The sequence below is a fragment of the Chiroxiphia lanceolata genome, chromosome 3 (genome assembly GCF_009829145.1).
Source record: "Chiroxiphia lanceolata isolate bChiLan1 chromosome 3, bChiLan1.pri, whole genome shotgun sequence".
Classification (NCBI taxonomy): Eukaryota; Metazoa; Chordata; class Aves; order Passeriformes; family Pipridae; genus Chiroxiphia; species Chiroxiphia lanceolata.
In genome coordinates, this window is record NC_045639.1 from 86,354,791 (window position 1) to 86,373,884 (window position 19,094).

Below are 19,094 nucleotides of genomic sequence, written 5' to 3' on the forward strand. Positions count from 1 at the left end.
GAATAAGACAGAACAGCATCCACTTGTAAGAAAAGTGGAATGAGAAATACCAAACAATAAATTTAAATCCTTATTAACAGCAGTAAATATTAAGCCAACATAAAAGAATGTGATACACTATATGTCATGTGAAATCCCTTTAGAGTGAAGCTTATTTATTCTGCAAATCCATATTAGATACCAAACAAGGGGGGGATTAATCCTCAGTTTCTTACCTAACCGGCAGATCATCTCCAAGTTTCGATATTCGTGAATTAAGGCAATCATGAAGGAGTGAAATATCCTGTCTAATCACGGATTTGGTCTTAGCACATGCAGGAAGAGTTGAGCTTTGTAAATTAAAATTATTTAAACAAAATGAAAGTAAATTGGACATGTAACAGAAATTTCATACATAAACAAAAGAATGTAACAAAGAAAACCATGCAACATAAAATTTTAGCAGCGAAGACAACTTCGCCTAATACAAGGTAGCTTGGTTTGGATTTTTTGTAATGTAGGCATTCATTTAAACAACTATATGATGTCATTTTAGGATTTGATCCCTTATGTTTCAGTTATAAAAATGTATGAAACATTTTATGTTTGGGGGTTTTTATTATTTAATAAGTCTATTCATTTTTTATAAAAGGAGCTTTGAACTCTACAGGAGTTTAAAGGGGACTCTAAACACTTCTTACCTGTACAGGTTCCAATGAGTACCATTTTCTAGTAAAGGCATCTTGGGTGGTAATGTTTTATAGTGCCTAACAGAACTTCTTGAATGTGGTGGGACAGAAAAGAAAACAGAACAAAAAAAAATATGCCAGAAATAAAAAGACAGATAAAGGCAAGCCAAGACTGACCAGAATGTAAAATAAATGCATAATATTCTGTATTATACAAAATTCTGTATTTATAGCTGTATGAGTAGATTTCTCAGTATCTGTTTTTCTCAACTACTGTGACAGCTAACTGGGGGGCAAATTTTTGTATCTATACTTTTCTTAATACAGTGGATGAACTCACGGTAATACAAGCACAGATGAGATGTTTTCTTGAAATGAAGGTAATCTAAATTCCATTTATAGATACTTTTAATTAAAATATACAGGCTATTGTGAAGGATTAAGTTGATATTAAATTTGCTTTTTATTGCTCTAAGTGATGCCTTACTTAGACCTACAGAGACTTTAACCTCTCCAGCATCTAAACATGCAAATCTTGCTAACACAGGGATATACAACATTACAAATTTAACTACAGATGTATTAGCATCTGGCTTTTTGAATGTGGAAGTCTTTTGAAAGTTTAATTTCAAAATTTAACAGTAGTTAAATGTTATTAATAATAAACTAAAAAAAAAACTTAGGAGATCTACTACATCAGCCAACACAGCAGCACTGAGGTGTTACATGACAACTGTCTAAGATCATCATAGATTTTAGAACAGGAAATGTTTTACTGTACCATCCAGCTATACCCAGTGAATAAGGTGGAAATTTAAAGGTGGACAATGGCTGCTGAATGGGAATTATGGCCATTTAATGGTTAGGGGTTAATAAGAAAATTCTAACAACTTTCCACGTTCCCTACCAGGACACAGGTTCAGAGCTATTAGGAGAAGAACCAGCAGCCTTGAGGATTTTGCAGCATCAAGAACAGTTTGTCCCAATAGGACATTTTCTTAACTGTTAAGGCTTGAACCTCGACACAGCAGATGAGCATTACAAACCTGGCTGTGTCACAGACAGATGAATCAACTCTCTGCCTGGAAATCCTAGTGTTTGTAAAACCCTGAGGGATTTAATAGCGGAGCTTTGACCCTTCTTGTCTGAGTTTAGTGGCCACCACTGGTGACGTCTCTGTCAGAGGTGACTGTAGCGTTGCGAAGGAGGAGCAAAGGAATGGTTGTCCATCAGGTCAGTTATGGCATAGGAGCAGATACTACCAATCAAAGTAGGAGTGACTTGAGGTATGGAATGTGACAATCAACGGTCTATAGCAAAGGCACAGACCTTTCCACCATTTCTACTGTTAGTCAATAACTGCAAACAGATGGACAGGATGGACAGCTTGGACTAGTATTATTCCAAGCTGGTGTATTAAACTCATCATATTATCTTAACTGTGTAGTTTGGACTACCTAACTTCTTTCATTTAATATGAAACCATTAACGTTTCTTTCCTTTTTGATGCTGAAGATATCTTGACTACTAATCAAGACATTATCCAGCAAGCTGTCTAGGAAACAAGGATAAAGCCTTATAATGTTTCTGACACGAATAAATGTCAGGCTGCTAGAAATAAGCAAGGACAAAAGGTGGCATAGAACAAATTTTTGCTGAAACTGTTTTTAAAAGTATTGAGTCAAAATTTAAAAAAAAAAATCAATGTATTGTCTTCTATTGCCTTTATATTCACCTTCAATACATTATTATAAGTACCATTCTGTTTTATAGTATACCATTCCTATTACTTTAAAAGGGTGAATTTGTTAGTTTTTTTGATGATTAAAAAAACCAGCAACAAATGGAATAAGGAGAAATGCAAGAACAGGCATTCAGAACTCTGAATTCAGTGTCACTCGTACCTAACTCTGTTGCTTCCCATGCACAACTGTCAGCTGGTTAACTGACCAGAATTGTTTAGCAGATTTGTAAAACTATTGGAAAGCTATAATGGTTGATCAAAGTGCATCAAAAGCTCATAATAAAATATTTACTTAATTAATTGAGAATTTAAGAATTGTGACTGAAAAATTCTAATGGTAACTGTAATCTTTTAGAGGGAAAGGAGAAAGCCCAGGGCTGGAGGCAGGAGGGGGGTGAAGCTATAGAATATCATCAGAAAGGACACAGGAAGGAGGTAGGAAAAACTGCTATTATATGGCAATAAACATATATAAAATAACAGGGAATTAAATAAATTTTTAAAAATTAACACCTAAAATCTTGAGGAAAAAGCCTTTTTAGCTGAAGTATAAGAATGAAAATCTTTCTACTGATAATAAACACTTAAATTTTAATTTAACACCTTCACTGATGAACAGATCTCACTGAAAAGGTTCATATTTATTATTTTAGCTTTATACTACTGTGCCTTCTAACAGAATCCTACCAGAGCATCTTCAATACTGTTTCAAATTTGGTGACAAAAATTAAAGTAAGCCAAGGCATATTGAAAAAAAATAAGCACTACTTTGGAAGGGAAAATCCTACATTAAATAAATGAATAATGGCAGTAGACAATATGGTTTTAAGTTTGATGATTTTAAACATATGCACTGATGTAAAGCTTTTAGCAACACCCAGATCTTGAACAGACAAATGGATAACTACCTGGTTGAAGGAGTTAACTACTTTAAATTCAACCTACATTTTTACTGATTCAAAATGGAAAATATTCTATGCAATTTTTAATAAGTGTAACAGACATGGTGAAAAAAATGGTGGGGGAGCAGAATTTGGTTTTTTAGATGAAGATATTTCAGTCCCGTTTAGTTTCACAATTTTGGGAAACGGTGAGACATGGAGCTCTGAGCCTTGGATCAAGACATTAATGAAGACTGAAGACGAGCCCAAACTACAAAGTTTACATCTGGATCCAATTTATAGAAAAATTTTTAGATGCAAAAACAAGTAATACAAGACTCCTCAAAGCTGAGATTCCCAGTAAGGCCCTGTAAATCAATGTTTTTTCCTCTACATGTGACTAAATCAGCATGAGATTAGGTGTCACAACAAGTAAAGGTTGTTGAATTGTGCGTGGCTGTAATACAAACACAGAAATGCAAATAAAAGAAAACATAAAAACAGCTGAAAAGGAATGTTTGAAATAACAATGCTGTCATGCATTGGGAGTTCAGGACTTTTGTGACTACACAGAATATCCACCACAAAATATAACTGCAAAAGCAAAATTTCTTCAGCTGCTTTAATCCTTACTACTGAGGTTCACAAGCACATATACACGTCTCAATCTGAGTTAAAACAAACAAACAAGATCAATTGACATCTGGATCACAAGGTACTTGGAAGTTTTTTATTTACTGGACTAAATACCACCATGGAAAACAATTTGGGCACACAAAGTATAGACAACTAACCAGATGTGTTCATGATCACCAAATTCCTGTATTTACCTGATGGTATGTAGGCACTCAGCACTTCTTCCTCGTTTTGCTCTGGGCAGCATAAGAAGCTCACTGCACAGACAGGATGGGTGGTGAGTGAAACAGATATAATTATGAAGCATCAGATGACATGGGTTATGCCAATGATACGCAAATGAAAACATAAAAAGAAACAGGAAGCAACCACCCAGATAGATAGTCTGATAACATTCAACCTCCGACTGCACTTCTCAAAGAATATGAGCCAAAAAAATGCCTGTAATAACTACATTTTCAACAAATTCCTTTTAGTGTGGCACCTACTTTTATGAGATTTCTCTTTAAAATTCAGAATTACTTTTTCTGAGCTCTTCATGATGTAATAAATACATAAAAAGGCTACAGTTTTGTAATAACCTCCTGTCTCATGAACTAATTCATGAAGAAATACTTTAGGGAAAAAAGAAAGACGCTTGTTGTTTGTTTTGTGTTGGGTTTTGTGGCTTTCTAAGCCACAAAATCATACATGAAAAAGCAGGGAGGGTTTGATAATGACTTACTGCAGGTCGATTTATGTGAAGAGTAGCCAGTCACCCTTTTGGGAAAATCAAACATATGTGTTCACTGGAAATAATGTGTTTGGCCAAACATAAATTCTGACTTATACTCTTGATTTTGTAATGCAATCCCAAAGAAACAAAAAAAAAGCTAATAAGCCATCAGACTTTTTGTTTCTTATTGTTTCAAATTGTGGAAAATCAACTGTCTATTCTATTTTTCATTTACCGTAACCAAACACATACTACACCCAGCAAGATGGTAAAATTAATACATATTTATGCCTGTGGTAAATATGACTATGATATGAAATAGCTCTTGAATTAATCTTGCAGATTTACACACTTAAACACAATCAGAAAGGCCAAGCTCCAAACCTCTTAATCATCACAAATATGAAATTAAAGGTAAACTTCACGGAAAAATGCTAATTTAAAAGAAGCGGGGAATCCTATGAAGTACTATGGCAAAAAGAAGAGAGAAAAGATTAAAAAACAGATAAAGCAGTATGTGTTTTATGCTTCATGCCATTATAAAATGTTCCATTGCATTAATGCAGTACAGGTAATATTTGTCTAAAATTCTAAACTAGGCAGCTTGAAATAATGGCTTGTGAGTCATATGTGAGATTGAATTGCATCTGAAGCCACTAGCCTCATTTTGATGCAACAAAATGAACTAAAGTTAAACTGAATTTTTTAATTTTCTTTTTAAGTAAAATTTCTGTTCATAAGCTTAGAGGACAGATAGAATTTATAAGCAGGTTCCAAATTACAAACAAATATGCCCTTTAGGAAAAAAACCTACTTTATTCTTAAGAGTTGTAAAGTAGATGCGAAGTCTACATTAAATCATATGGTACTTTGTTAAGAAAAAAACGAATATCTATTGTAATTGGTCCACAGCAAACAGTAATATAAAATTCATCCAGAAAAGTGATATAAAATAGCAAATCCACCATGAAATCTTCTAATTAAAAAAACAAAGCACAAGAATCCATCACAGCAGATTACCAATAATGTGAGAAGATGCTCACAGTTCTCTAATAAATTAAGTTGGTTTGGGAGGCATTTAAAAGAAAAATTATTATTCTAAATCAAGTGTTTTCTAATGTGAGGATTTTAGTACTCACATAAATAGATTTTACTTAAGAATAAAAGAAACATTAAAACAAACAAACAAAAAAGTACCGTGCTCTTGGAAATTGGACAATGATCCTAAGTTCTGAACAAAGTGTCTAGTTAGATATCCTAATAAAAAGCTTTTCCTAACGGTTTATATATATACACATATATGTGTGTATATGTGCATATGAACATATATAAAAAAGTTAAAGTGGACAAATCAGTTTCACTGGAAATTTGTCACAAGAGAGTGATAATAACTGGTTTTTACTAATATCTCTATTAATATAGAATATATTATATTCAATATTCATTTTGGATCAATAAGAGGTCATTGAGAAATTATCAAAATTAATCAACAACTGTAATTTCTGCCACGTAACTCTTGGGTAATTACTAAACTTTGAAACCAAGTTTATGTTAGGTATCTACATGAATGTACTTGTTTAGATGAAGAGTTCAGTAAATGGACAACATATAATACTTATACTACCCTTGATACTAATACATAATACTTAACTAAGATTTTTTTTAAAATTCTTGGATGTGACAGAGAATCTTCATCAACTATCTGGTTTTGATCTTTCCTATGATGCTACTCTTATGTACTGAAAGCCAACCAAACCTGCAAGAGTTAAACAGCCTCCACAACTGAAGAAATATGGGGAAAAGATGAAAAGGAAAATGGCAAAGAGGGGACCATTGCAGACAAGATTATTATTCAAGGAGAGCAAGTACATGGACCCATCTTTAAATCTTGCAAATAAGCCATGTACATCCTTACGCCTGATCTTTAAACTTCTGAAAAAAGTTTTCTAAACACTGAAAAGAACTGAAGACTCTCACTTCTCTGAACAAATCCAGCAGCCCATTGCTGCTGTAGCTCTGGTTTGATGGCTCATCCCCAAGAAAGCTTCAGTGTAAGGCCTGCTCCTCTCCAATCATAATTCATGCATATACCACCAGTTAAGCCACGGTTTGAGGCTTTACTGAAAGAAAAAATTCTAAACAGTTAACTGCCTATATTTATGCTGACAACAGCTACCTTTTAAAGCCTCTTTCTCCCCTAATCTGCTGAATAGCAAATCTATTCATTAAATATCATCAGGAATCTCTTGACTATATGACTACTTAAATAATAAGAGAAAACATTTGTGACAAGTGGACATTACTTGAATTAGTCTGACAAGAAATCTGACTACCATATTTAAAAAGCATTTAAATTCACCTCTGAAAGGAAATTCAGTATAATAATCCAACTTAGTCAATTCTGTGCCTATAAAGTTGAATTTTTATATGTTCCAAATAACGAATTCCTATACATATGTTACCATACTACAAAAGGAAAGCAGGCAAGATCATATAGAAAACTGAACTAGTTTAGATGCACAAGCTACCTGTTATTCAATCTCTATGTTACTTGAGAACTGGACAAAGATTTCCAGAGATTTTTATGATTTACTGTTTACACATTTTCACATCACTATGTTCTGTATCGAATTTACTGGATCATTTGGAAAGGTTTTGTCATTAGTTATAAAAAGTAGTTGCTTACTGCCAAGAAAAAAAATCAAACATTGTACTAGGATAATTGATCTTATAAGAATGGCAAAATTTGCCATTATAGTCTAGCTAAATGAATTTTTTAAAAGTAAACAAGAGCCCTCAACCATTGATAATCTATTGTTTCACAGATACTGAGCTGAAATACCTTTTTAAACTTTTTTTCAGCTATAAACTAAACAGAAATTCTAATTTTTTCCATTTTATCAGAATATTATTCCTAGATACCAGAAAATAGTGCCTACTACGAGAGACCAAGTATTCTCTGAGGAGTGTAGCCACTCAATGTTTTCAAGGGAGAGATCTTTATGTGTCATGCATTTTAGACTGGAAATTTTTGCAAATTACACCCAGCACTGCAACTATCCTTGCTATGCTTGGGTACTGTACAAAGTTCACCAGAATGTTACATAAAATGTTGTGAGGCTGCATATGTAGATGTCCAAAATCTATAAGCATATGGATGCAAATCAGAGCACATGCAGCTCCCAACTAGTAAGAATGCATGCCTGGTATTTTGCTGGCTACCAAAACTGGTAAAGTCTGATATATTACAAGAATAGCTAGGGCATACATGTAGATTTATGGCTTTCTAGCAAAAATCTCTAGGCTTCATTCACAAAAAAGCAGCAGAACACAAGGACAAACACCCAAGGATCATTATTTTAGATACTTGCTATTATTGTCAACCCAGTGCACAACTTTACAAAAAAAAAGGTATAGATAGTTTAACCACAGCACTAGATCTATCAGTTAGGATGAATTCTCTCCCTTTCCCATTGCTATCAGTCATGTTTCTAATGAAAACTTGACAATTAGGCAAACCAACAAAGACATTTGTAAAATTTTTTCCACGTTCAGGCTGACAGTGTACCTTTCTTGATCCGACAAATACTGACTATCCAACTCTCTAGATCTGTAATCAACTGGAGTTCTGGAGGCATCATGGTGTCTAGTTGGAGAACGTGATCTTCTCATTTGATGAATTTCATCTAAACTCCTGAAAGGCAGAAATATGTATGATCATCTTGTTTTTGCATGAATAACACAGCTTAATGGATTGCAGTACAAGTTGATTGAAGAAAGGTTTTAATCATTAAGTTGATAATACATGATTTCTAAAAGAATGCTATTAAAAATTATACCATTTGTATTTATTATCCTACAAATATATTTAAGCAGCTTCATACAAGATTCAGCCACTCACTGAAAAGAAATTTCCAAACCTATGTATTAGTTATGGTACAGAGGTGACAAATCACAGAGTAAATATCAGTAAGAAGAGGTAAGCCTTACAGAGTTATGATTCACCCCATGAGTGCCCTTGAATAATTAATAAAAACATATATTAAGTTCAAATACTGCACTATTTAATTCAGATACAAAATAAGCTTTAAAGTAGTGAAAAATTGCTGAACAAGACAAAATTTAATAATGACAGATCATACAAGCTTGCAACCATCTAGTGTTTTATTAACTTGTGATGCCTACCTCTGTAATGGCACATTTGGTAAACGTGAACGGGGCCTGCCCTGATCGTCGCCACGGTGAGGAGACACAGAACGTGAACGATGATGTGTTGTTCTTTGCTGCTCTGGCACAGTTAGCGTTGTGGATTTACTTTCTCTAGTACTAGATCTATAACCTACTGGCAAGAGGATAATAAAAGGAAATTAGGCAATAAAGGTCTGGGTTTGGAAAGAATTCAAATAGTTAGTCTTCCAGGAGCATATTATCTAAATGCTTACACAACTTTCAAGTCATCATTCAGCTATTGTACATCCCGATGTATCATGCAGGATAAACTACTAGTATTACCTTTAAATGTCTACATGTACAGAGACTGAAAAACTGAGATATTTTTATAATGTACTGGAAGATGTGAAGGAGGGAATTGAAATAGTTTTCTGACTTGGGGAAGAGTACCCTAGGTACCTTGTAGTTCAAAAGTGTCATACAGTTTATATATATAGCTAGTTTATATATAGCAAATATTTGAAAGGAATCTAAACAATATAGGTTTGCCTCATCTAAAAAATGGAAAAAGCACAGTTGCATATGACAACACAAACTCATACAGGACTACTCATATATAATATATATATATCTCATCTTTCTGCCTCTTGTTTCAGTTAAATACAAAGATGTTCTCCTTCTGAACTTGGCCAAAGCCACCCATCTAAAAAAACTACTAGCATTTAGAGTATATTGTACAGAATATTGGGTGTTGCATACTTTGCAAATATTTTTTCCAAATATTATGAATAAGCTGCAAAATTTCTCGTAGTTCATTTTTACATAGGATTGTCCTGATATCAACTATGGTGGGTTAATTTCTTCTCAGTAGCTGTTCCAGTGCCGTGTTTTGCATTTGGAATGAGAATGGTGTTGGTAACACACTGATGTTTTGGTTTTTTCTTAAGTTGTGTTTTCCCTAAGTCAAGGACTTATTTTCTTGTCTCATACTCTGCCAGTGAGGAAGTACTCAAAAGAAACTGGGAGGGAGCACAGCTGGAACAGCTGACCTGAACTGACCAAAGGGATATTTCACACCACAGAATGTCATGGCCAGTATATGAACTGAGGAGAGTTACCTGGAAAGGGAGCCAGGTTTGGGAAGTGGGGTCTGGCATTGGTCAGTGAGTAGTGAGCAAATGCATTTCGCATCACTTGTTTCTCCCTTTTTATTATCATTATTATTATTATTTACCATTATTACTGTATTTTACTTAATTTTCAATTACTAAACTGTTCTTATCTCAGCATAAAAGTTTTAGTTTGATTCTCCTCCCCATTCCAACGGAGTAGGGGGGAAGAGAGCAGGGGTTGAATGAGTGTCTTTGTAGTGTTTAATTTCCAGCTGGGCTTAAACCACAACAAGAACTTTTTTTAAAAAATCAGCAGAAGGTTAGTACATTTTAAATAATTGATATTGCTGTGCCTTTTACCACGTAGCATGCCTTGCTGTACACTATGAATTCCATCCTAAAACAGACCATGAAGCTCAATCAGACAACAGCTTTTAAAAGGTAACTCTTATCTTTTCAAAAGAGCCTAAGGAGATCTGCTCAGACTTCCCTTGTTCACTTCAAGACATTTAAATTAGATTACAAGAATCCCTTGGCAGAAAATCCCTTAATGATAGAAAAATTCATCCCTTAAGTCATCCCTTAATCACTTCAGAAATTCTTGCTTAGATTCCAAAATAATCATTTTGCTCCTTCTCTGAATTTGTTTAGCACTAAAGTTCCTGTAATGTGTTATTTTGCTCAGCTAAAAAAACAGCTTATATCAGAAATCATCCTTTCATGCAGGAAAAGACTACGAATCCATCACTCAACCGACAACTGGATAAATTAAATAAGTTGCACTTTTTATGGATCTTGTTACAGAGTTTAAAGTTTGAGGAGTTTATAATTTTTCATAAAAGTTGTATAATTCTTGTAGTTCTTCTCTGATATTCTATCAAAATATTAAAGCCCTCTTTTAAAAGTGTGGTCCATATACAGAGTCTGTATTAGACTTGATCATGTATTCAATGACAATTAATTGCTCTTTAGCTGCAAGTCTGAACCTTGATCATAAACATCAAGGAGGTTGTCACACTTTTTTCCTCAAATGTGCAAGTTTACCAATGTATTCTAATGGCCTGTAAAAGCATGAAAGTATCTACCGAGGTTTATCAACCTTTTAACGAAGAAGGATGCCAATGTTTCACGGGTTTTGATGCATTTCAGAGTTCTCTAATGAAATTATAAAGAAACACGAGGATCTCCCTGATTTCAGGACAAGGTTTGGGTGCAAATATTGAAGCAAAAAAGTGACTCTATCAGGACTTCAACGGAGATTCCCTCATCTCATGTACTAAGATTGCTGCAAAAAATGTCAGGGTTTTCTGTCAGAGGAAAAATGACTATACACGACAAAAGCTGGATGTGTTCCCTTTCCCAGGATGACTAAATGTGTGTCGTATGTACTAAAAGATATTTCATTTTCAAAAAAAACCTAATGTTAGAGAAAATCCTGTCATCTCTATCAGAAGGAAAAGTAGTTTACATTTGTTCAACACTAAAATCAAAGAAATCCAAAATTTCTTTCCAAGCTTTAGGAGATTGTACTGAAATACATATAATTTAAATATAAAAAAAATACATACAGATTTCAATTTAAAACATAGAATATTTTTAGAGTATTTCTAGTCTGCCTAAAAAATTACACCTAGGATTATCTTGTGCACTTAAAAATCTGGTATAGCAAGATGATTTTATGCTATACACTCTTCATAGCCAAGCTATCTAAAGAACAATACCCTAAACTTATGCAGTGTGTGTACACAAAGCTTACAGAACAGACAGAGCAACGGTGATTCATACTTATCCTAAGTATTAGCTCAAGCATTGCCAAGTTGGTCAAATCGCATCCGTACTTTCACAGTGACCATGACAGTGATAGCAACAGTAACATTTCCTCATATAAAAGCTCTGTGCTCTTCAAGGTGAGCAGAGAAAAATTTTGCATGGACCAGCATGACAGCAGCAATCAAGCTTATGGTAGTTTATGCAGAAGAAGTTTCTCAGTTGCTCATGGGAAACTATCGGGTGTGATAGGAAATGAATATAGGATGGATGATGAAAATGGTTCTAGCAAATGTTTGATACCAGAATTATTTTAATTTTCTTAAAGATAATACAGACAACAACAAGGTATTGTGTTAATATCACCCTGCTGTTACAGGAGGCAGGTAAATATAATCCAACTGTTTATACGGGTAATATATGATAGAAAAATAAACTATTCTGAAGAGTTATCCATAATATAAGCAAGACACCTTATTAGAAATACCCCTTGTGATACTGCCAGCTGGATATCAGATTTTTTTCATTTTAATTAAGTAAGCTACTAAAGTTTTGGTTAAACAGATGGGCCTCAAAACAGGTTTGGGTTTTATTAAATCCTTTGTTGATCCTTCTGGAGTATTGGGCTTCCCAGTGCAATATAGGCACAGAGTGACTGGTGTAAGACCAGCTCAGGATCACAAAGATCCTTCAGAAACTTGAGCGTCTCTCATATAAGAAGAGGTTGAGAGATTTAAAATAATATTTTCTTCATGGAAGTAGGGGTTGGCATACCAGAAAAACCTGTCAAAAACACTTTTTTTAAAGCAGAACTTCAAATTAAAGTTACTTTCAGCTATTGATATAAACTCTTTTTATGAACAGTTATATGAGCTGATTAAAAAAATGATACATATATCACTGCAAGATACTAATAATAAATGAGGATGGTACAATTACATGAAAGATAAGATGTGTTTTTGATAAGACAAGGGAAAAATACTTTTCTTCAAATATTCTGGAAGTTATCAAAGTGCCACTATTTTTGACATAGCAGTCTTTACTTCCATTTACAAGCAATGATTCTTTGCAGCTGCTGAAACCTCTAGAAAAATAGTTTTCTTTTTATTACTAAATTCTAATACTGCATTTACTTTAGCAATTCATAAAACACTTGAAACTATTGTTTCAAGAATTTCCAATGTTAGTTAAACTAGTTAAAATATTTTTATCATTCATTTCTTTAGTTTTCCTGGAGATGAAGTGAAATTTTGTAGTTATGTGTTAGTTTTTTAGAAAATGAGCAATAACCTTTGTGAAAATCTTGAGAAATTAAGGGGCAAAATAACTTCCTTCTTTTCTCAATATTTCAGGAAAATGTATAAATTAACAACTTTAAGGCAGATTCTGCCTGACTAACTTGATCACCTTATATGACAAGGTCACTCTCTTAGTGGATAGGACAAGGCTGTGGATGTAGTCTACCTAGACTTTAGTAAAGCGTTTGACACTGTTTCCCATGGGATTCTCCCACAGAAACTGGTAGCTCATGGCTTGGATGAGTGCACTGTTCATTGGGCAAAAAACTGGCTGGAAGGCAGGGCTTAGAGAATGGTGGTGAATGGAGTTACATCCAGCTGGTGGATGGCCACTAGTGGGGTTCCCCAAGGCCTAGTGTTGGGGTCAGCCCAGTTTTATGTCTTTATTAATGATCTGGACAAGGGGATCAAGTGCACCCTCAGTCAGTTTGCAGATAACACCAAGTTGGGTGAATGTTGATTCCTGGAGGGCAGGAAGGCTCTGCAGAGGACAGGCTGGATCCATGGACCAAGAGGTTACACAAGGCCAAGTGCACCTGAGTCACAACAGCCCCATGCAGCACTACAGGCGTGGGGCAAAGTGGCTGCAAAGCGGCTCAGCAGAAAAGGACCTGGGGGTCTGGTCAACAGCCAGTTTAACATGAGCCAGCAGTGTGCACAGGTGGCCAAGAAGGCCAATGACATCCCAGCCTGTATCAGAAATAGTGTGGCCAGCGGGACCAGGGCAGTGAGTGTCCACCTGCACTCAGCACTGGTGAGGCGGCACCTCAAATCCTCTCTTCAGTTTTGAGCCCCTCACTACAAGATAATGAGGTGCTGGAGTGTGTCCAGAGAAGGGTAATGAAGCGGAAGGGTCTAGAGAGTAAGTCCTATGAGGAGCAGCTGAGGGAGCTGGGAATGTTTAGCCTGGAGAAAAGGAGGCTCAGGGTGGCCTTACTGCTCTCTACAACTACCAGAAAGGACGTTGTGTTGAGGTGGGGACTGGCCTCTTCTCACAGGTAACAAGTGACAGGATAAGAGGAAATGGACTCAATTTGTGCTAGGGTAGGTTTAGACTAGATATTAGGAAAATTTTTTTCCCTGAAAAGGTTGTCGAGCGCTAGAACAGGCGTCCCAGGGAAGTGGTGGATCATCTCCCTGGAACTGTTCAAAAAGCATGTGGATGTGTCACTGAGGACATGGTTTAGTGGTGAACACAGTGGTGTTGGGTTAACAGTTGGACTACATGGTCTTAGAGGCCTTTTCCAACCTTAATGTTTTGACAATTCTATGCATATAACTTTAATAACGACAGAGCTTATTTATCATATATAAGCATATTGGTGGGTAACATTGACAAAAAAAGTGGTAAAGGAAGGAAAAGGGAAATATTTAAAGGGAAGTATTTTCTTTTGTGTCACATTTTGTAAACTCAAATTTGATATCCATAATTCTGTTGAGAAGGAACATCTTAATCCTAGACTAATCTAGTTGAGGCCAATAGAGGCTATGCCAAAATGGTGTGTCACCATACTACAATGTGGATACTCACTCTTCCTTCCTGCATGAATACCTTGCAAGAGGATGCATTGGAAATCTGAACCAGAGAAGAGTTGGGGTATAGTCTGGTGAGGACCATGGTTCTGAAGGACAGTAGAAAAGCAGGGGTAAAGGCCCTGCAACATGACAAGGAACTTGCATGGAACTTAGTTTTAACAGAGGAAACTATTAAATGCAGAAGATACTGTATTACTCATTCAGTGCAAATGAAGGCAGCAGTCCAAAGTCTTAGATGATTTAGCAGTGTGATAAATAAGGAAGGTTGGACAGGAGGGTAGAAATGCATATATAAACTTGATCTCCAATCAACTTTGCGAATCTGCACATAAGATTTTCAAGCAATTCAATAGACAGTGGGACCAGCAACCTTTTCTAGGTCTTACTGCAAAATACATTTACATATGCCATCTTGGCTGTTGTATATTTGTGGCTGATGACTCAAAGTTTCTTTGGCCCTGTGTGCCTAAAGTTTAACACCCTTTTAAGAACTTAGGGTGCATTGGCAAACAAAACTCCCACACTCATATGCATATCCACTTTACATAGGAATCACAAACACGTGAACTCCACTTACAATTGCTGAACAAATGTATCCATTAAACTCAAAATGGCCAAATTTGTGCTTAGTCAGGTCAACTAATAGAATGTTTCAAATTAGGTGGACTTCAGAAGGAGTTTCCTCACTAGACCCTTCGATTTTCAGTTTGGAGACTCTCAGCTCATTGTAAATCCAGTTCTAAAGATTAAATCCTGCTCTTTTCTGCAGTGATCTCTGAGAAAGCTTGAATACATGCATTCTTCAAAGGCACACCTGAGAATGAAGTCTCAAGAAATTTCAGTAAGAATCAGTTACTCAAATGTTGACCCAGTGAACAAAGTCCAATATATTCAGCTGAATCATTTTGAATGTTTTCTGTCAAATGGAAAATTATTCCTTTCAAATGGATCTACTGAAGGACTGGCAATTGAAAAAATGCCCCTGTTCTTAATACATTAAAACCTTAAATATAAGTAAGTCTACAAAGAAATGCCATAGATAGACTACACTGTCAACTACAGAAAAAAAAAAAAGAAGTAATAGACAGGAAAAATATTTAGAACCTATAATTTATTTTCATTTTAAATGTTTACTCTCTCTGCTGATGCAAAAATATCAAAGCAAATATCATAACTAGACATACATGAACAAATTTCTCTCTTAGCAACTCAGGTGTTAAGTGTATGAAATTAATGAAAGAACCCAATCAGAATCAAAGGAAGGAGAATTTGGCTCAGTAAACATCAAAATGATACTGTATTACAAAAATATGTGATTTATTTGTCTGTTTATATAGTGGATAAATAAATTGTGAGATTATTTTAAACACAGATAGAGAGTTTTCCAAATCTCACCATGATTCAATTCAGTGATTTTCATCAGGAAGATCCACAGAAACTGATTTAGTGCTGGCAATGACATAGTGTCTCTTCAGTTAGCTTGGGACAACTGGGAAATGTATTTATCTGGCATGTGGCAACAGTCAAATAGAACTAGAAAAATGTTGTATCCAAGATAATCCTCAAGAGTTTCAGTATGTAAGGAATGCTGAATTAAAAGTCAAACCATGACAATCTCTAAAAGTATATATTTATGAACATTTAGGGTAATGATAGTTCATGAAGGTTTACGAAAACTATAAAAGATACAGCCATGCTACATGCATCTTAATCTACAGCCATGCATTATCAATAAAGTCCATGGGAGACTGCATTATATCTAAATTTCAAGCAAAAAGCAAAATAACAAAATACACTTTCAATAAACACTGAAATAGTAATTACTATTTTAAAATGCGTGGGTTTTTAAAATTTAATTTATATTTTAAATAATGCTTGGAGCATTATTCAGTAAACAATTAAACAATTTGAATGAACCAGTGGTTCACATAAAAAGCATGATATGTAAAAGAAATATAAATGAATGAATAGTAGAATCTTTTAATTCTCCACAATTTAGTACAAGTACCATGGAATAATCAGGAAAACTGTTTCTTTTCACAATGTACTCTCCAAAACCAGTATCCTCAATATTCCAAAATGTTGTAAAGAAACAAAAACAAACAAGCAAAAAAGAAGAAGAAAGCAGGACCATGCTCTTCACCCACGCACCTGGAGGAACAACTCCAATACCATCATCAACATCATAATCTGAGATGTCACTATCACTGATTGGCCGAGATCCTGCACAACAGTAAGGTAAACAAATACCTGAATATCTGGTTGTGTTATAAAATGTAAGAATATGTTCATTTAACATACTACTGAAACTAAAAAGATTTAAAGTGAAAACAATAGAGAAGGAAAACTAAACTGCAATGACTAACTAACATTTCACAAGACAGCTGTGCCAATTTAACATCTTACAGCTGCTGCAGCCTCCTTTCCCTTTCTCTTTCTCTCAATTCCTCAGTAATCCTATACTAGAATAGTTTATCTCACTAAGCCTGCAGAAAGCGAAACTCAAATAAAGGAAAAAAATCTCTTTTGTGCTATTTCTGTGAATAAGCTGAATCAGCTTGCTGAACAGGAAGGGAGATGAGGCAGCATATGGTGAGAGAGGGGAAGCGGAAACAGCACTGCCAGCTTTTAGAAAAGCTCAAATATCTCATGAAAACTAACCTTTAATTTGCTCTGTCTATACATATCCTCTGTTTGGGCATGTATGCAGCAATTACAGCAGTATGACATATTTATAATTTATTCCTGAGTGTTCACCAATTTCCTGCACATTGGTTGGAGTGAATGACTTCCATGTTTCAAAAACATCAGAAAATAGTTTGGAAATGTATTTTAAAATAATGCCCTACACCCTTCATACACCTAAATAAATCTTAAATTAATTTAAATTAACAGAGAAGCTACAGTATTCAAATATTCAATACATTCCTTCTTTTAATGTGTCTCATACAAACCTGAAATCAGACTCATGAAAACAACTGTACTTTTCAAACACATGCATACAATTTCTCTTTGCTGCCACAGTACATATCTTGTCTGATTGTATAATGACCACACTGGAGGTTGAGACTAACTTTATGCATAAAGAGTTTTTAAGCCTTGTAAGTCTTTAAGGACTTCCTTTAAAGCATTTTAAAATAAAATGCTTTTATTTATTAAAAAAAGTATCCAATAATTATGACCTTTCTATTTAAAAGGAAATTTATGCAAAAATAAACTCTGAACAATTTTCTTCTGCCATAGAAAACCAATCAATTGCAGCAGTTTTCACCTACTTGAAAGCTATACATTGCAAGCATAAGGCTGGCATGTCATAATGTCATAATTTACATCTCCTTTCCGCCACACATTTTCATTATTTTTAAAGACTATGAAATAGTATTTTTATCTTGTACAAGGAATTGAAATACCCTTATACCATATATAGCATTTAAAATTTAAACGTTAAAAGAGTTTAACGGAATTTGGACCTACTTTGTAATTTTTTGCTAGTGCTTTCTCCACCATGAACATGTCTTCTTGGCATGAAAGGTGATGGCTGAGGCAGAGGTAGTGAAGATTCATCATGTGTCTGTAGCTTATACCAATGTGGTTCATCATCTAAAAGTGCTGTCTCCAGCTCTATAAGAATCTAGTACAAAAATCATCAGGTTTTAATTTTACTTTTTGAAGGCACACACAGAAACATATAAAATATACATATACATATGTATTCAAACCCAAATGAACTCAAAAGAAATATGATTGTATATATCACCTCTCCAAGAAATTCACTCTCTTCTTCTTGTACTCTTGGCTGGTCCCATACAGTTATTTCAAGCATTCGTTCTCTAAAATCTCTACGATGTACGTGTGAGTAGAGAAAAGTTTGGTTCCATTTTGGCTCTAGACTTTTCTTTACTGTTTTGGTCCTTCTTTTACTCTTATCACTGAAACATAAATAGTGATTGTAAATTGTCTGTAGAGATAAATCGCAAAATGCCATCTACTCATTAGCACTCAGCTGTTTTCATTCTTTCTGATCTGATAATGCCAACATGAAAAAAGCATGAATCACATTCATACAAAAGTCCACAAAGCTAACTTGATACTGACTTGCAGGACTGAAGCGCAATTTTTTGTTATAAATTATCTAGCTGTAAAAAGTTGTAAAAAGGAGTTCTTCATAATCATTCATTAAAAGTTAATTCAATACATGGTAAATTACAACATAATTTTCTAAACTGAAATTCTACTACCTTCTGTCTGGAAGAAAATACATTTTTACATAGGGATTTCTGGGGCGTCCATCTACTCTTGGTGGCAAATCTGTTGCTTGCAGAACATTTACTATTAACTGATGTCCCACTTTGTCATACCAGAGTTTAACCTAGAAGAATCAAGTTAACATTACTGAAAATGAAGAAAAACAGAATTTTCAGAATGCATCACAATAACCACAATGTAAAAGTAACCATTGTTTTTTCTAAGAGACAATAAGACGTGTTTTATTTCAAATCCCTTAATATTTAACTTTGATGAAAAAGATGATGGTGTATACCTGACATTTATATTTACCACATCTGAA

The 19,094-nt window shown here is 34.6% G+C and overlaps 1 protein-coding gene across 1 annotated transcript in view; it reads right to left on the bottom strand.

Annotated features, from left to right (window-relative positions):
• RIMS1 (regulating synaptic membrane exocytosis 1) overlaps nt 1–19,094 on the bottom strand; it is a 319,714-nt gene that overhangs the window by 101,853 nt on the left and 198,767 nt on the right. Inside the window, 9 exon segments of the mRNA XM_032682385.1 lie at nt 216–329; nt 681–758; nt 4,124–4,186; nt 8,213–8,338; nt 8,830–8,983; nt 16,679–16,750; nt 18,002–18,158; nt 18,285–18,456; nt 18,766–18,896. Coding sequence (XP_032538276.1) covers nt 216–329; nt 681–758; nt 4,124–4,186; nt 8,213–8,338; nt 8,830–8,983; nt 16,679–16,750; nt 18,002–18,158; nt 18,285–18,456; nt 18,766–18,896 — 1,067 coding nt within the window.